At 35.7% G+C, this 16,273-nt stretch overlaps 1 protein-coding gene across 1 annotated transcript; it reads right to left on the reverse strand.

Annotated features, from left to right (window-relative positions):
• Positions 1 to 1,735: 1,735 nt before the first annotated feature.
• On the reverse strand, positions 1,736 to 4,782 carry LOC113295424. The gene is made up of 4 exons (XM_026543764.1): positions 4,621 to 4,782; positions 3,671 to 3,802; positions 2,205 to 2,867; positions 1,736 to 2,098 (listed from the first exon to the last, which is right to left on the reverse strand). Exons 1-4 carry the CDS (start codon positions 4,780 to 4,782, stop codon positions 1,736 to 1,738), a joined length of 1,320 nt encoding a protein of 439 aa, XP_026399549.1.
• Positions 4,783 to 16,273: the final 11,491 nt, after the last annotated feature.

Raw genomic sequence — 16,273 nt, forward strand, 5'->3', positions numbered from 1 at the left:
CCCACCAACGCCGGTTACCACCACCTCCTCCCACCACCACCGCCCACCACCTCCGATTACCACCACCACCACCACCTCCGATTATCACCACCCCAACCACCGATTACCACCACTACCTCCGATTACCACCACCACCAACCACCACCACCTCTATATATATAGCTTAATTTAAAACATTAACAAAGATATTCTCACAAACTCATTACTTGTCTTTCGTTTTTGGTTGAATAAATGAGAAGTAATCATCAAAATGAGTTGAAAATGGAAGTTGCAGAGAGGTTTAATGGAGGTTTTTTTCCAGAGAAAAGTTCGGTTACGTCGCAAAAAACAAGTCTCAGCCGAACTTTTAGTTTGGTTACGTCGCAAAACGTTCGGTTTCATTGCAAAAAGTTCGGTTATCACGAATTAATTTTTTCTTAACCGAACTCAGAGTTCGGTTGATTCGCAAAAAATAATTTTAACCGAACTCCTTGTATTAGAACAACACAAGTCCATAAGTTCGGTTCCTTCGCAAAATAAGGATATCACCGAACTTTAAGTTCGGTTGGTAGAGCAATTTGATATGTAACCGAACACACAATATGTACCCAAATAAATTGTTAAGTTCAAAGTTCGGTTACCTACCATTTTATACTAGGTAACCGAATATAGCACTGTAACTTTGGTTGTTTTTTTTATCGGTGAGTTCGGTTAGATACGCTTTTGGATAAAATTTTGCGACCAACCGAACTTCTTACACTTGGAATAATTTTTTTTAACGTAAAGTTCGGTTGGATAGTTGATTGGTATGAATTTTGCGTACCAACCGGACTACGTACAATTGGTAAAATTTTATTTCTTGTAAAGTTCGGTTAGTTATTGTTTGCAAAGCAATCGAACTTCTAGACCCTAAAGTTCGGTTACATTGCGACAAACCGAACATTACACTGTACGACTAAAACCTCCATTAACGAGCGAGTTCGGTAACCTGCGTGTTTGGAAAACGTAACTGAACTACACTTTCAGGTGTGTTCGGTTACATGTTCTTGACATATGGTAACCGAACTGGCCCAAATCTACATAAAATTTTTTCATTTTTTTGAAAGTTTGGAGCAATTAAACCAACATTATCTAAGTTTGAAGCATACCTGATAACCCAAATGCTCTTCCTCCGGTTGTGGTTGGTAAAATCCATCCTTTTCATCTTGAGATTGAGTTTGAGGAATAATACAATCACCATCTAAGAAATAACTCATATCCGGATCATTGTGAAGATTAACAAATACTCTAGGAGAGGAAGGAGGTGAAGATTCAGATGTGCTATCATTAATTGAATCATCACTTGAATACTCAAGATTAGTGAACTCAATTTTTTTTTTATTTTCCATGTTTTTCTTCTTCATCTTCTCTAACTTTACTCTCTCAATAATTATACCTCTTTAGCTTAATCATTTCACTAATCATTACCCAAAATTAATCATGAGGGTAGTTTAGGTATTAATATAAATATATAGATAAGAGGTGACCTAGATTTACTTCTAAATGTCTTACTAAAAATAGAACCATGGTCCCCCCAAAAAAACCATGCTCCCCAAAAAATCGTTCTTATTATAGCATAGGACTATCAATGGGTATACGATTATCCAGAATTAAACTGGAACCGGGTGATTTGCGTCTATAACAACTTTTGTACCCCCTCGGAGATAGCATTTTTTTTTTTGCTAGAAAAATGAAGAATATATTAAAGAAAGGATGGTTACATAGAAGATTTTAAGAATGCAGGGATATAACCCATCCATTCTCCAGAGGTTATTGACCTTCTACTACACTTTGCTGCTTTATCTGCTAGAATTATATGACTTCTATGCAAAAATTCAAATCTTGCTAAACTAAAACAAGAACTAATTGTTTTGCCGTCATCCAGGACTGTTCTATTATACCAGTGCAATTGGTTATTACTTGAATTAAAGGAATCGATTACTATTTTAGCATCACTGACAAAGCATACTTTAACTAGCCCTTTAGTTTTAGCCCATTTCACTTCTTCAAATAAGGCCAGACTTTCGACTTCCTCAGCATTTCTCACATTCTCAGCTTTGAGTTTGCATCCAAAATGAACCTGCAAGGTCAGTTAAGACCAAACCAATACCAGATTATTTAGTATCATTATCAAAGGCAACATCAGAGAAGATAATATGACAATCAGATGGCAATGTGCTAGTGACATGATCAATGGTTTTATCATCTACTGAGGCTGGTTTAACTGAATCATGAGAAATACAATTATTCAAGTATGAATCAGTATCACTGATTAACATGAGAGCAAGTCTAGCAGTAGACTGGTGATTAAGATTTTTTCCTTGAAAGACACTGGAACATCTATCTTTCCAAATGCTCCAAGCAATTGAAAAGACAGACCTTGCCTTCTTTATCAATCCATCATCCGACAACCATTTAATAACCCAATCATGCAGGTTAATGTTAGAAGTACTATCTTGTTCAATAATATCTGCATAAGGGGCTAGAGACCAAACAGATTTCGAAAATTCACAGTGCAATATAATGTGTTTAGGTGATTCAGAAATACCAGAGTTACACATATTACAAGATGTGTCATGACCATTGGAAAATCTCGCAAGCACAGTTTTAGCTGGAAGAATGTTTTCATGGCACTTCCAAGCAAAAATCTGAACTTTGGGCAAAATGGGAAGCTTCCACAGAGATCTGTAAATAGGATTACTACGCTGAGGATTGTTCATGTAAACATTCTGGCCAGAGATGATTTTATAGGCTGATTTGACAGTAAACAAACCATTATTACTGTGTTGACAAATGATTCTGTCACAGCCAGACAAAGGAATCCTAATGCCTAAAATACTACTAGCATTCTATGGTACAAAATAGGCATTGACTAACTTAGAATTTCAATCTTTTGTTTCCTTATCAATGAAATCAGAGACAACAAAATTAGGATTAGGGTTAAAAATAAACTTAGGTTCAACAACATTAGGAAACCAATTATCTGTAAAAGCAGATATAGCATCACCATTTCTAACCTCCTAAATGGAGTTATCTCTAATGACCTCAAGACCACGGCTAATAATTCTCCAAGACCAAGAACAATTCACCTTCTTAGCACAATGAAGGGGATGGCAATGTTTAAAATACTTACATTTCAAGATAATGACCCATAACGCATCAGGATTATGAATGACTTTCCAAGCTGTTTTAGTTAACAAAGAGAGGTTTACATGTTTAAGGTTGCGAAAACCTAGGTCATCTTGGTATTTATGTGTGCAGATTCTTGGCCAACCTCTCAAGTAAAGACCCCCAGCCTTAGATTTACCCCACCAAAAGTCTATTTGAGAAGACTCCGTGTTATTAATAATAGAATCAGGGATAGTAAATGTATTCATATGGTAGATAGGTGAAGATTTTAGAACATTTTGGACCATAACAGACCTACCTGCTTGATTAAAATGTTTTCCTTTCTATTTAGAAACTCTTTTGTCAAACATTTCATTGAGGTGATTAAAAGAGTCTGATCTAGCTCTAGAAATGAATAAGGGGATACCTAGATACTTCTTATTTAGAGATATTTTCTTAACTTTTAAATCATTATTAAGAGAAACTGCATGATCTGAATGGACATTATTACTAAAAAGCAACCTGATTTCTGTAGATTAATAACCTGACCAGAAGCAATACTAAAATCCTTAATTAAGCTCAATAAATTAGTAGCTTCAGAGTGAGAGGTTTTATCAAAGATGAGACAGTCATCTGGAAAGAGAAGATGACTGATACTTGGAGCTTCTTTAGTGACCTTTAACCATGAATGAGTTGACAATTTTCAGCATGGATGAGATATCTTGATGATGATTCCATGACAATGATAACATGTATGGAGACAGGGGATCTCCCTGTCTCAGACCCCTTGTTGGTCTATAAGTTTTGCATGGAGAACCATTTAACAAGATAGAAATTCTAGTAGTACTGATACACTGATGGATTAGGTCACACCAATGTTAAGAAAAGCCAAAAGTTGTAAGAATGTCTATGAGATAAGACCATTCAACTCTGTCAAAGGCCTTAGACATACAGTAAAACCTCCATATATTAATACACTTGGGATTCATAAATTTATTAATATATTGGAGGTTATTAATATAGGGAGGTATACTCAGAAATGTTAAAAAAATTCTAGTTCAATGTATCTATATCCTATTAAACAAGTAATACATCTTTATAGTTCCAATACACAACTACATGTATGTATATCTAAGAACTTTAAGGTTATCATGAATTTGTGATGTTTTCGACAATTATAGATAGTACTAGTATCTTAAAAGATAATTCATCAATCTATAACAACCCAAAATTTATGGTAAAAACCAAAAATTACCTATTCTTTTCTCAACACTATAGATAAGTATTTTATTTCATCATAAATTTCAGTGTAACGAGATCTATATTTCTCTAATATAGTGTCAATTATTAATATATGGAGGTAAATCTCTTAAGGCGGGACCGCAAAAAAAATAATAACATTAAAATATGGAGGTTATTACTATTTATAAGTGGCCCAAGTTGGGACCATGATTTTTTATTAATATATGGAGTATCAATATACATGGGTTTTACTGTATCAAGTTTAAGGCCCATGACACCCCATTTGTCCTTTTTCCTTTTTCTTTTCATTGTGTGAACCAACTCATGACCAATAATGACATTATCTTGAATATTTCTCCCAGGGACATAAGCAGCCTGAAAAGGGCTTATCATTTTGCTCAAGAGAGGTTTCATTCTATTTATAATAATTTTGGAAATTATTTTGTAATTAGAATTACACAATGAAATAGGTCTAAATTCAGTAGGACTAGAGGGATTGTTAACTTTAGGGATTAAGGACAGAAAAGTATGATTCATCTCTTTAAGGAGATATCTGGAATAAAAAAAAACTATTAACAATTTTCCAAACATCATCAATTAAGAGATCCATATTATCTTTGTAGAACTCATGGGGAAAACCATCATCCCTAGGGTAGTCCATGGAGTCAGTTGGTTGATAGTATCAATAATTTCCTTCTTAGTGACATGTCTAAGCAGGTTTAAATTATCACTACTAGAGATACATGGTTCAATACAATTAAGAATTTCAGGATTCCTATAAGGATTTGAAGAAGTCCCAATAGAACTGAAATGGTTCACCAACAAGGTTTCAAGAGCAGCTCTATCATTAACCCACTGCCCATTATCCAATTTAAGAGCACTAATATTGTTAAAGTGCTTTCTTCTATTGGCATTGTGGTAGAACCCAGTATTCCTATTAAAGGATTTGAAAAACTCTTTTCTATATTTATGAGCATAAAAGTCCTCTTGAACTTTTTGCCAATGTTCTAGATCAAATTCTACTTGTTTAATCAAATCCACATTGGTTGAAGAATGTGGTAGATTATTAAGATCATGGAGTTGAGTATTCAAAGTTCTGAATTTGTTATCAATATTACCAAAATGATTAAGATTCCACAATTGCAAATCATGCTTAACATTTCTCAACCTATTAGTAAATTGGAAAGAGAATGAACCTCTAATGTACTTAGAGTAAGCATTTTTAATGACTTCTATAACAAAAGGATCACTACTCCAACATTTTAAATATCTATAGGGCTTACTACCTTGATAAGAGAAGGAGTTAGTCTCCAAGATAATAGGAATATGGTCACTGCCAATGGTATCAATGTGGCTTACTGGAGTAGAACCATAATGATTTGACCAGTGACCATTAGCCAGAGCCCTGTCTAATCTAGCATAAATACAATTATCCCCAGATTTTCTATTGTTCCAAGTATACTTACTGCCAGTATATCCTAAGTCTGAAAGATCTGCATTATCCAGAATAGTTTGAATTTCAGGAAAATCAACTATAGTAGGATTAGTTAAAGAAGATCTTTCTTGGGCATGCATAGTGATATTGAGGTCACCTATGATAACCCAAGGAAGGTTGGCTTAATCACCAATTTCACTAGTAAATCTCCATTGTGCCATCTTTTCTTCATGATATACATAACCATAAAGAAAAGTGACTACGAATTCTGGTTTACTAGAGTTATCAGAAATTATGATATTTATCATCTTATCAGTGTTGTGGACTATTTCACAATCTAAGCCATATTTCCAAACTAAAGAAATACCACCAACTCTTCCAATAGGAGGATAAACCCATGATTCGGGGTAGTTGAATCTACTAAGATATTGATGCATCTTAGAAGACTCATTCTTAGTTTCACATAGAAATATCATGTCAGGTTTTTGACCTTTGATCAAATTTCATAGTGAAGTTCTGGTAGAAGGGTTGCTGAAGACCTGACAATTCCACGACATAATCCTCGTTGTAAAAGAAAGAGAATGAGTAAATCAAAGCTTTTGTTTACTACCAGAACAATAATGGTAAAAAAATGGTTTAGCATTGTATGGCTTTATAACTCGAAATATATATATTTTGATATTAAGAACAATAGAAAAGCAGAAACAACGACAAAGAAGCAAAAGATTGGACTAGCGATCAACTAATTTTTGATGAAGGACGAATGGATTGGAGAAGTCCACCATGTATGAGACCCATGACGTAGCGAGTATTTTGCGAGATTGTGATCCATCGAGTTGGCATCTCGTGATTGTGGATCAAACATCATATTTTTCAAGGAGTGACCGGCGTGTTATCAACTGGGAAACTAACCTTCAATAATAATGTGCTTAAATTGCATTCTATGAGCCAATTTTAGGGCTAATATCACCCCTCGAGTGTTAGCAATAAGGGGATCGTTTTTGTTGAAAGTATACAAAGATGCAGCTTGAAACATAGCAGCTGAATCCTTTGAAAGGATTGTTAAAGAGGACTTAGTTATTCGTATAAATCAAAATATAGTTATTACATTCAAAATTTAAAATACCATAGTTAAAAAACAAATAATAATGTTGTTGGTTTGAGGGTGAAAGGAAGATATGATTAGATAAGTGTAACTAATTAACTTAGCTTAGAGTTCTCATTAAATAAAAGTCCGCTTAAACGAAAACAAAACAAAAACGAAAAATTAAACTATTAATTAAAAAAAATTCTATTGATTAGTACATATTATAAATTGAAATCGTCAAGATTATTTCTACTAATAAGGATGATGATCCTTTTGGTTGTAATTGTAATATTGTGGCAGTTCAGGTATTGAGGTCCTCGTTGTCCTTGTACTTGAGCCAAATCCCACTTTTACAATATATATTATAGATCTTATCCATTATTGAAAGATACTTATAGATCTTATCCATTATTAACATATATACCATTTTTGAATTTGACGAATTTGTTTTTGTTGTATTTTTATCATATTTTAAAAAACCTGGTGTTGTGCTTGTTTATGGAGTGCATCCTCTTTTCAATATGTAATAATTTGTAGTAAGTTTAGAATTGATCACTCACCTCAACACTGATTCTTACAGCGATGGTGTAGTCAGTGTGAGTGGTTATTTTGTTGCTATTCGGTACTCTTTTCTTTATCCCAATTGAGTTTTCATTTTTTCGGTCCAAATCATGTGGTTTTTTAATATTGAAGGATCAATAAACAATGCTTTATGGATTTAAAAGAGCTGTGGAATTTGGAGAAATTCATAAAATGTGGTTACAGGAGGACCAGCTGATTGGATATTAGAGGCGAATTATGTCAAATTAATTTGAAATTGCCTTCCAGATGGAGGAGGAGTATTACAGTTTGGAGATGAATTTTGTTCAGATCTAGGGATTTAGGTTGTTATTGGGGTTGAAACTCCACCTCCCTTTATAACCGCATGTTCCTAAATTACATTGTCATTGTTTCTAAGCATCTCAAGTTTAACGTTATGGAGAAAAACTTAGTTGTATTTTTTTAATATACTTTTCTACCCATTAGAACCTGTTAAAGTGAATGCTTGGTTGAACCCACAGGCATTGGTATGTCAAGTATGTTGTTAAATTATGGCGCCAAAACTTTCTTGATTTATAGCCTACTGAAATCAGCTTCGGTCTAGATTAATTTAGGCTGTGGAAGTCTTAGGATTATCCAAGTTACTTTTGAAGATTGAAGATCACACTAAGACATCCTTTTAAATAACTTCATCCAAAATTAGTAACAAAGATTGATTTTCTTGTCCGACTCTTTTCCGTTCTATCTATCTATCTATCTATCTATCGTCGCAAAGTCAATGATTTAGGATTAGTCAAATTTCAAAGAAAGTTGTAATCATAAATTAACTTCTTTGTTAAAAGTCCGGTGATATTTCGAAGATAAGAAAACTTTTTGAAAATAGGAACTAAGTAAATATTCTCTCATGAGTTTTGAACGTATAAGTTCGCGAACCTACTTGCAAAGTGTGCAAACCTATTCAAGTAATTTTTCTTCAAACTTTAATTTAGTTTTCATTGAGTTCTGAAACTAAATACTGAATTCGTGAACTAATAAGAGAGGGAAAGGTTCTTGAACTTAAGCTTTTCCTTGAGGTCGTGAACCTAGAAAAGATAATAAGTTTCTTGAACCTAAAAACTTACTTGAGTTCGCGAACCTAATGGAAAGAGAATGGTTTCTGAACCCCACTTAGTTGAGTTCGTGTACCTAACTTCTTGAGTTCATAAACCGAACTATAGTGAACCGATTCAATAACTTGGTTTTGGTTCATTTCTTCTTCTTTGTTTTTTTAGAAAATGTTTTGCACATTTATGGTTGATATTTATATTTTCCGTGCAGCATACAAAAATTGATCTAACTAGTGAACTAGTTTGCGGATCTTGATTTCGGTAGTTGCCACAAAGTGTTCACATACATTGTCTATTTTTTAAAGTTTAAATATGTTTTCCGAAGTAATTTTGTAATGGGAATTAGTTGATACTAAATTAATCTAATATCTCAAATTGTGGAAAGAACCTCAATTCAAGTCAAGTTCTAACTAAAAGAATAATTTGTTTGTATCTAATTAGGAAATAACCTAGACTTAGCAGTTTGAAAATTACTTAGGTTACAAGAAATTATTACTAACATCTTAATTTACCTAGCGGTAGATGCCAAAATATAGCATCTACCAAATACTGAAAAATATAAGGCCAGAGAGCTAAGTGTTGAGATATATCCTAGGTCGAGATCTAGTAAATGAGTTTCAAGTACGTATAAAACCTGAAGGTTGCTATATAATCACATATCCGACCTGAAGACAAATGAAAATGAGAGGGTACCAAGTACACCAACAACTTTTTCGTTCGACAACCTGTATGGACAAAACCTAATACAATTGCAAGTAGATTTAAATTAAGATCCTTGAACAATATGTATATAGAGTTTTTCTCGTTCACTTCCGCAATTAATATGTTTAGACTGATAAGCCATTGTGTAGAAGAGTTCTAAGACGATCTCACAAATCAATATAGTTGATAGACGCATTTATGTGTCTAGTATATATTAATTGTATACATTGTTAGTGCTCGAATTTGTACTTATTTGGTTATTTCATTTATTTGTAGGTGGTTTTGGAAAAATAAGGCTTTGCGGCGAAATTGGCTAAAAATGTGGCATTTGGACCTCCGTTGATAGTGTACCGGAAGCGCCCCAGAAGTGTACCGGAAATACCCCGGAGGAACCCCAAAGAAGTGCGGAAAACATCCCGGAAGAATTGCTAAAGGCACCACTAAGTTGGATAAGGGGCACCCCATTTCAGGGCACGTGCTAAAGGGACTCTCGAACTAGATAAGGGGAGGTCATCTTCATAGTTTCAAACTGAAAAAATGGCGGGAAAATGCATGCAAACTGGCAGATTTTGTGTTCGATCTTGGAGCTGTTTTAGAGCGATTCAATGGGTGTATTTGGTATGTATGGACTCTACAAGACATAAGGGGCCTGTTTAAATCGTCTAGACCCAGTCAATTGGGCTGGATAAGTCGGAAAAATCACACGAAGTCCAAACAGGGACACGTACTTTCTGTTGAAGTTTCAAAGATTTTTTGAGAGAGTTTTGGGCGAGTCTCACGCTGGATAGACTCTCTATAGTATTATTCAAGTCCTGGGAGAGTCTTGGGGAAAATTTATAGCTAACAAACGCGTACAGGGAGATGACAGGAGAGATATTCTCTCAACAACGCAGAGAAGAGAGAAAAAAGAAGAAGTCGGATTCACTGGAGATTTTTGGGGGTTTGATAGCTATATAAGTGTTGGTTCGAGTCATAAGAAGGGTTAGAAAGTTTTAGGAGAGAGTTAGGAGGAGTTTAGAGACGAGAAGAAGAAGTTACAGGAGGTATTGTTGTTGTTGCTGCTGCTGCTCGAGGAGGAAGAAGAAGACGAAGAACAGACTCGCAGAGTCCGTCGTTCTTTGACAGTCTTAAAAGCAGAACAAGTATCGTTCTTATACAGCAGTAAGGGCTTATCGTTTACAGCAGTCTCAAAAACACTTACCCCTTTGTAACAGTGACGCTGTAACACTTATACAGCGTTGCTAATTCCTGTTTCATCTTATATACATCAATAAAAACACCTATTTTAGCCATGAATACATCTTTTGAGTGTGTTTTTGGGATGAGGAGCTAAACCCAATCCCAGGGGTGACAGAGGAAGCCATTCTCACAATAATTATGTGGTAATCTCTATTTTATTAATTTATGCAATATTTTTATATGATTAATTGCATTGGTAAAAATGATTTAAATGGTTTTTATTAATCAATTGTGTTTTCCCTTGATAATGCATGCTTAGTTTTAGACTCTTGATGCATTATACTTGTGATTAACATTTGATTTTTTTTGGAAAATCTGCTTTTGACAATATTTAGAATCAACCCAATTATTTAAATTGCATAGTAAAAAAATATTAGATCACATAAGTATTGTTGAATGGTGGAATCTTAACCCCTATTTCTCCATAAAATTTTACGTCAATTTGCTATTTCCCTAAATTTTATTTAAATCTAGAAATTTTGTTACCTTCACAAGTCTGAAAAGAACCTTTTTACCACTATCTCTACAACCATTTGAAAATACATCAAATTTTTGGCGCCGCCGACGCGGACCTGTGTTTAATTAGCATTTTTTTTAGATTTTTTTTTTTATTTATTTGTTCTTCTTTACGTTTCTGTTTTTTTGTCTTTTTCTTTCAGATTCTTGAAGTTGGAGCGAAAGAAATTTTTTCCAAAGTTTTTGGTGGACATTTAAAGACTTGGAGTAAAAGGCAAAGCAAAAGGAGCAAAAGAAGAAGAATTTTATTTATTTTTTTGATAAAAAGAGGAAAAAAAAAAGACATTTTTTTTTGTAATTTTTTTTTTTTAGACTTTCTTTTATTTTGTATTTTTTTTTATGGACTTTGGACATTAATTTTGGGACATTTTTATTTTTATTTTTAAACCCTACGGAAGGGTATCCTTAAATACAAACTGTTTGCAGGGAAGGACGGTGATTACAATATCACCTCGGCCCCTCGGGTTCGCACACGACATAGGAGTCGTGGCCCGAGTCGACAACAACGGTTCATCGCCCGTCTGGTACGGGAGGTAAGTCTAATCGAAACACTCGAGAATCCCCTGCAAGCGAGTTACTGTATTCCTTAAGGTGATAATTGTTTGAGGACGAACCAGACTGTTTTTATATTCCTAGTAAAGGGCAAGGCCTGGCCTAAACAAGATAAGGGTTCGGATTTCATCACCGCTCCCTTCTTGCCCGCCTTAGGAAAACAAAACCTAACGCGAACCCAAGATTTAAAATCTGATTAGAAAGATACCTATAGGGTATCGAGCTTAACAGGACAATCATTCGAAAAATATTGGTTACTCTTTTTAAGCACACCTCGAAGTTCTTGACAGTTTCTGCGAGTTGAATGCGTGACTGCGCCGCATTGGATCGGTGAGGTTTTGAGTATCAAAGCTCCACTGATCTTCCCTCGCCTCGATTCAACTTGCTTTAACTCGGATAGATAACAGAGGGGTTTGCTTAAATTGTAACGAATTCCCTTTCGAAGGATTAAAAGTTAGTCTAGAAACAATCTAAGTGAGCCATCATGCTTGTTGTTTGCTAGAAATCTTTAGGTTTGCTGTGGTAAAGTCGAGTCATCCTGCTGTGTGATTTCTAGAACCTTCTTGTTAGGATTTTTATTTCTTTTTGAATTTTTTTTAGTGTATGCCCGATTTTGTTAATAGGGCTTGGAAAAGAGATACTCTAGGTCGATTGATTAGCGAAAAACCTAGTAGTTCTTCTGATTTAAGCAGGGAGCTCGAAGACTCTTCTTTGGAGAGCCCTGTTTTTGGAAACTTCAGTTTTGAGAATTTATCTCTGAGTGACAATAGTACCCCTAGTACTCCAGTTGTGCCAATGATGGCAACTTTGAAAGATTACATGTTCCCAACCAGGACCAACCGAGCTTCATGCATTAAATTGCCAGCCACTACGGGTAATTTCGAGATAAAACCTAGTATTCTTCAAATGATCCCTATATTCTTAGGAAAAGATGATGAGAACCCTTATTTTCATATTAGGGACTTTGAGGAAATCTGTGGGACAATTAGGATAAAGGACCTTACCGATGAAGTCTTGAAACTTAAGATGTTTCCCTTTTGTTTGAGAGACAAAGCCAAGACCTGGCTGAACAACCTACCGTCTGAATCCATAGAAACATGGCAGGAACTTATCGCTGCCTTCTATATGAAATTCTACCCTAAGCATAAAACTGCAGCTGTTAGGCAGAAAATTAGTGCTAGTGTGCAACAAGAGGGAGAGTCTCTTTATAGGTTTTTAGAGCGATTCAATGATCTCGTATCTCAGTGTCCTCACCATGGATTTGATAATATGAAACTCGTACAGATTATTTATGATGGTTTAGACTATTCGACCAAAGCCATGGTTGAGTCTATGTGCGCTGGTGAGTTCACTAGTAAAAATGATGATGATGCTTTTACCTTCTTAGGAGCTATCGCTGAAAAATCCCAACAGTGGGAATCTTGTGTTGACCCCCCTAAAAGACTCTTGGTCAATAGAAGTAGCACCAATATGGTAGATACGAGTTTTGCGTCAGATGCTAAGTTTGCTGCTTTGTCCAGAAGGTTAGAAGCTTTGGAAATGGGTCAGTCTAAAAATAGGTCCCTTGTTGAACCTAATAGAGCCTCTCAAGTCTCTAGTTGTGGAATAGAGCCTGATAATTCATTATGGGAAGGTCAGGTTAGTGAAGAACAAGCCCATGCTGTCTATAACAATGCTAGGTATGAGAACCGTCAGAAGTTTTACCCATACTCAGAAACCTACAACCCTGGTTGGAGAAACCATCCTAATTTCTCTTGGTCTAAGGGCCAGAGTCAAGGCCAGTCTAGCAATTCTCAGCCTCCCCCAGGTTTTGGTTTTAAGAACTCTTCAGGTCAAACCCAGTTTCAGAACACTTCCGAGAAAAAGATCTCTACCTTAGAGGAAGCTATCACTATGTTAGTAAGTAACCATGACATGCTATCAAGGAACCACATGAGCTTTCAACAACAAACTAGGCAGGAATTGAAGAATACTTCCCAGAGTCTTGCCAAGTTAGAACTTCAAGTAGGACAAATATCTAAGTTTATAAGTGAGAGAGAAGATGGAAGGTTCCCTAGTCATACTGATCCTAACCCTAGAGGAGAGAAATCGTACAATCATGTGAATGTTGTCACGACCCTTAGGAGTGGAAAGAAAGTTGATAATAAGGTCGACATACCTGAAAGTGAACATGTTGTAGTTCACCCTTATGAGCCAGAAAATGAGGAGACTGACAGAGTCTCTAAAGAGACCAATGAGGGTCCTGTTGAGCCTGGTTTTGTCCCCAGAGCCCCATTTCCCCGGTTATTGGCACCAACAAAAAATGAATCAAACTTTAATGACATAATGGAGGTTTTTAAGAAAGTTACCATGAACTTTCCGTTACTAGAAGCAATTAGGCAACTACCATCTTATTCCAAGTTCCTTAAGGATCTTTGTACACGAAAACGTAAGCTTAATGTCCATAAGAAAGCCTTTTTAGCTGGTCAACTAAGTTCAATTCTTCTGAACCAAACACTCCCTAAGTACAAGGACCCTGGATGCCCTACCATATCTTGTGCAATTGGTAATCACATGGTCGATAAGGCATTACTTGACTTAGGAGCTAGTGTTAACTTACTCCCGTATCATGTATACACCCAGCTAGGTCTTGGTAAGCTGAAACCGACCAACATGACACTACAATTAGCTGATAGGTCTGTCAAAGTCCCTCGTGGTGTCATAGAGGATGTTATAATTGAGGTTGATAAGTTTGTTTATCCAGTTGATTTTGTTGTTCTAGACACCCAGCCAGTTCAGGACCCAAGTGCTCATGTCCCGGTGATTTTAGGTCGCCCATTCTTAGCCACATCTAATGCTATCATCAATTGTAGGACTGGACTCATGAACATATCCTTTGGTAATATGACCACTGAACTGAATGTTTTTAATGTTACTAGACAACCTTCCAATGATTTAGAGGAAGTGAATATGATTAGCACTTTAGTTCAAATTCAGGATAATTGGGATGACACTTTATTTAATGATTGTTTGGATGCATTTGATGAGACAATCTTACTAAGACAGATAGGTGAACCGACTGTAGAACTACAAGAAGCTCTTGAGCATTTCAAGGACTCCGAAGATTCAGAAATCCAAGCAATAATTAAAGGTTTGACTGAGAGTAGTGAAAACCCTATGTTTGGGGGTAGTAATGATTCTTGTGATAGTCAAGTATACCCATTGGAAGTCCCTAACTTGGGACTCGAGCCTAGTGAGGTATTCCCTGAGTCTATTCAGACTCCACAACCCGATCTTCCTGATACTGTCCAGGAGAAAATCCATATGTTAGAGGCCCGTTTTTCGGATGAATCTGTTTGTCGAGACACTCATATGAAGCCCAATTGGGCACTCCAGATAAATCCATCTCTCTTTCTGCTCATTTTTCTGATCTTGACCATTTGTCTCTTATTAGTGGCAGTTCTATTTGGTCTTATGGACCCACAATTGTTTCGACTATTGGTATACGACTTTGGAAGGTGACAATTATTTTAGAGGTATTTGATGTCTAGCTAATGACTATAAATTTAGCATTTACTGGGAGGCTCCCGCGTTCATGTGATACGGTAATATCCTTCCTTATTTCTTTTCCCTCCATTGGTAATAGTTTCTCCTTGTTCATGCTTTTAATTTCATCTTTAGAACATTGAGGACAATGTAAGATTTAAGTTTGGGGGTGGGGAAGAAACACTTTTTGTCACCTTTTTGCAATAAATAAACTCCAGAGCCTAGAAATTTATGCGTATTTAGAATTGCACTAACTAATCTAAGTGGATTGAAACATTTTGGTTGTAGGAGTTGAGGAACCAATCTGATTAGATGGAAACATCTAGAAGAGTCTATTCATGAAAGCACAGATCTCAGGTGTTAGAAATAACATGATAGTTTCACCATATCTCGTTGAGTCCTTTTCACTTCTATTTTTATTCTATTTTGTTTTTAAACAATGTTACTCTAAGTGATTAGGTGGGGCTCACGATTCAATTTGTTACCAATGCTAGGGTGAATTAGAGTGATTGAGATACCAAAAAAAAAAATGTTGAAAAAAAATGTTGAAAAAAAAAAGTTGAAAAAAAAAGAAAAAAAAAAATTGAGACCAGACCATTTGACCAAAAGGAATAAATTCAATAAAGTCGACCACTGGTACCCTTGTATATGCCAGTTGTGTTGACCTAGAGTTAGGTTATCGACCACTGGTACCCTTGTATATGCCAGTGTGTTGATATTAGTCAGACTAGTATCTCAATCCATTAGGATAGGTTCATTTTGGCGGAGGCCTTCAGACAGATACGGGAAACGCCGTTCACTTAGTAAACATCAAAACCATCTATGTTTTTCTATATCCATCTCTTAATCTTTCCATGTGATTAGTTTGACTCCGAATATGATGTCCATAGTGCAACTATCTGAGTAGAGCTCTGTCACTTTATATGAATTTTAGTATGCTTGAGTGCAAACTCGTGCACAACAATTGGAATTTCGCATCAGGGTACTTCTTCCTGTAGTCAATAAGTATGCCAACCAAGGAGATTCTTTAGTGCCTTCCAAGGTTCTGCGTAGATAGCTAAGCTATGGAGTACTAAGGTTTTGTGGGTACACCTCTGGTAAACCCCCCGGAGACAACAATCCGCCACTAGGGCCACCTAGTGGTTTAACGGCTTACTGCACGTGCTAAGTGTAGTCATTTTATTTTAGATTAGATTTGCTCGA

The sequence above is a fragment of the Papaver somniferum genome, chromosome 7 (genome assembly GCF_003573695.1).
Source record: "Papaver somniferum cultivar HN1 chromosome 7, ASM357369v1, whole genome shotgun sequence".
Classification (NCBI taxonomy): domain Eukaryota; kingdom Viridiplantae; phylum Streptophyta; class Magnoliopsida; order Ranunculales; family Papaveraceae; genus Papaver; species Papaver somniferum.

Excerpts from the sequence above, each read along its gene's own strand:
- LOC113295424 (XM_026543764.1), bottom strand. The coding sequence starts at position 4,782 with ATGAAACCTCTCTTGAGCAAAATGATAAGCCCTTTTCAGGCTGCTTAT. Across the intron at positions 3,803-4,620 it reads TGGGCCTTAAACTTGATACA|GTCACTAAAGAAGCTCCAAG; the intron begins GTAAAACCCATG and ends TCATGGTTAAAG. Across the intron at positions 2,868-3,670 it reads TTAGTATTGCTTCTGGTCAG|AATGCTAGTAGTATTTTAGG; the intron begins GTTATTAATCTA and ends TTTGTACCATAG.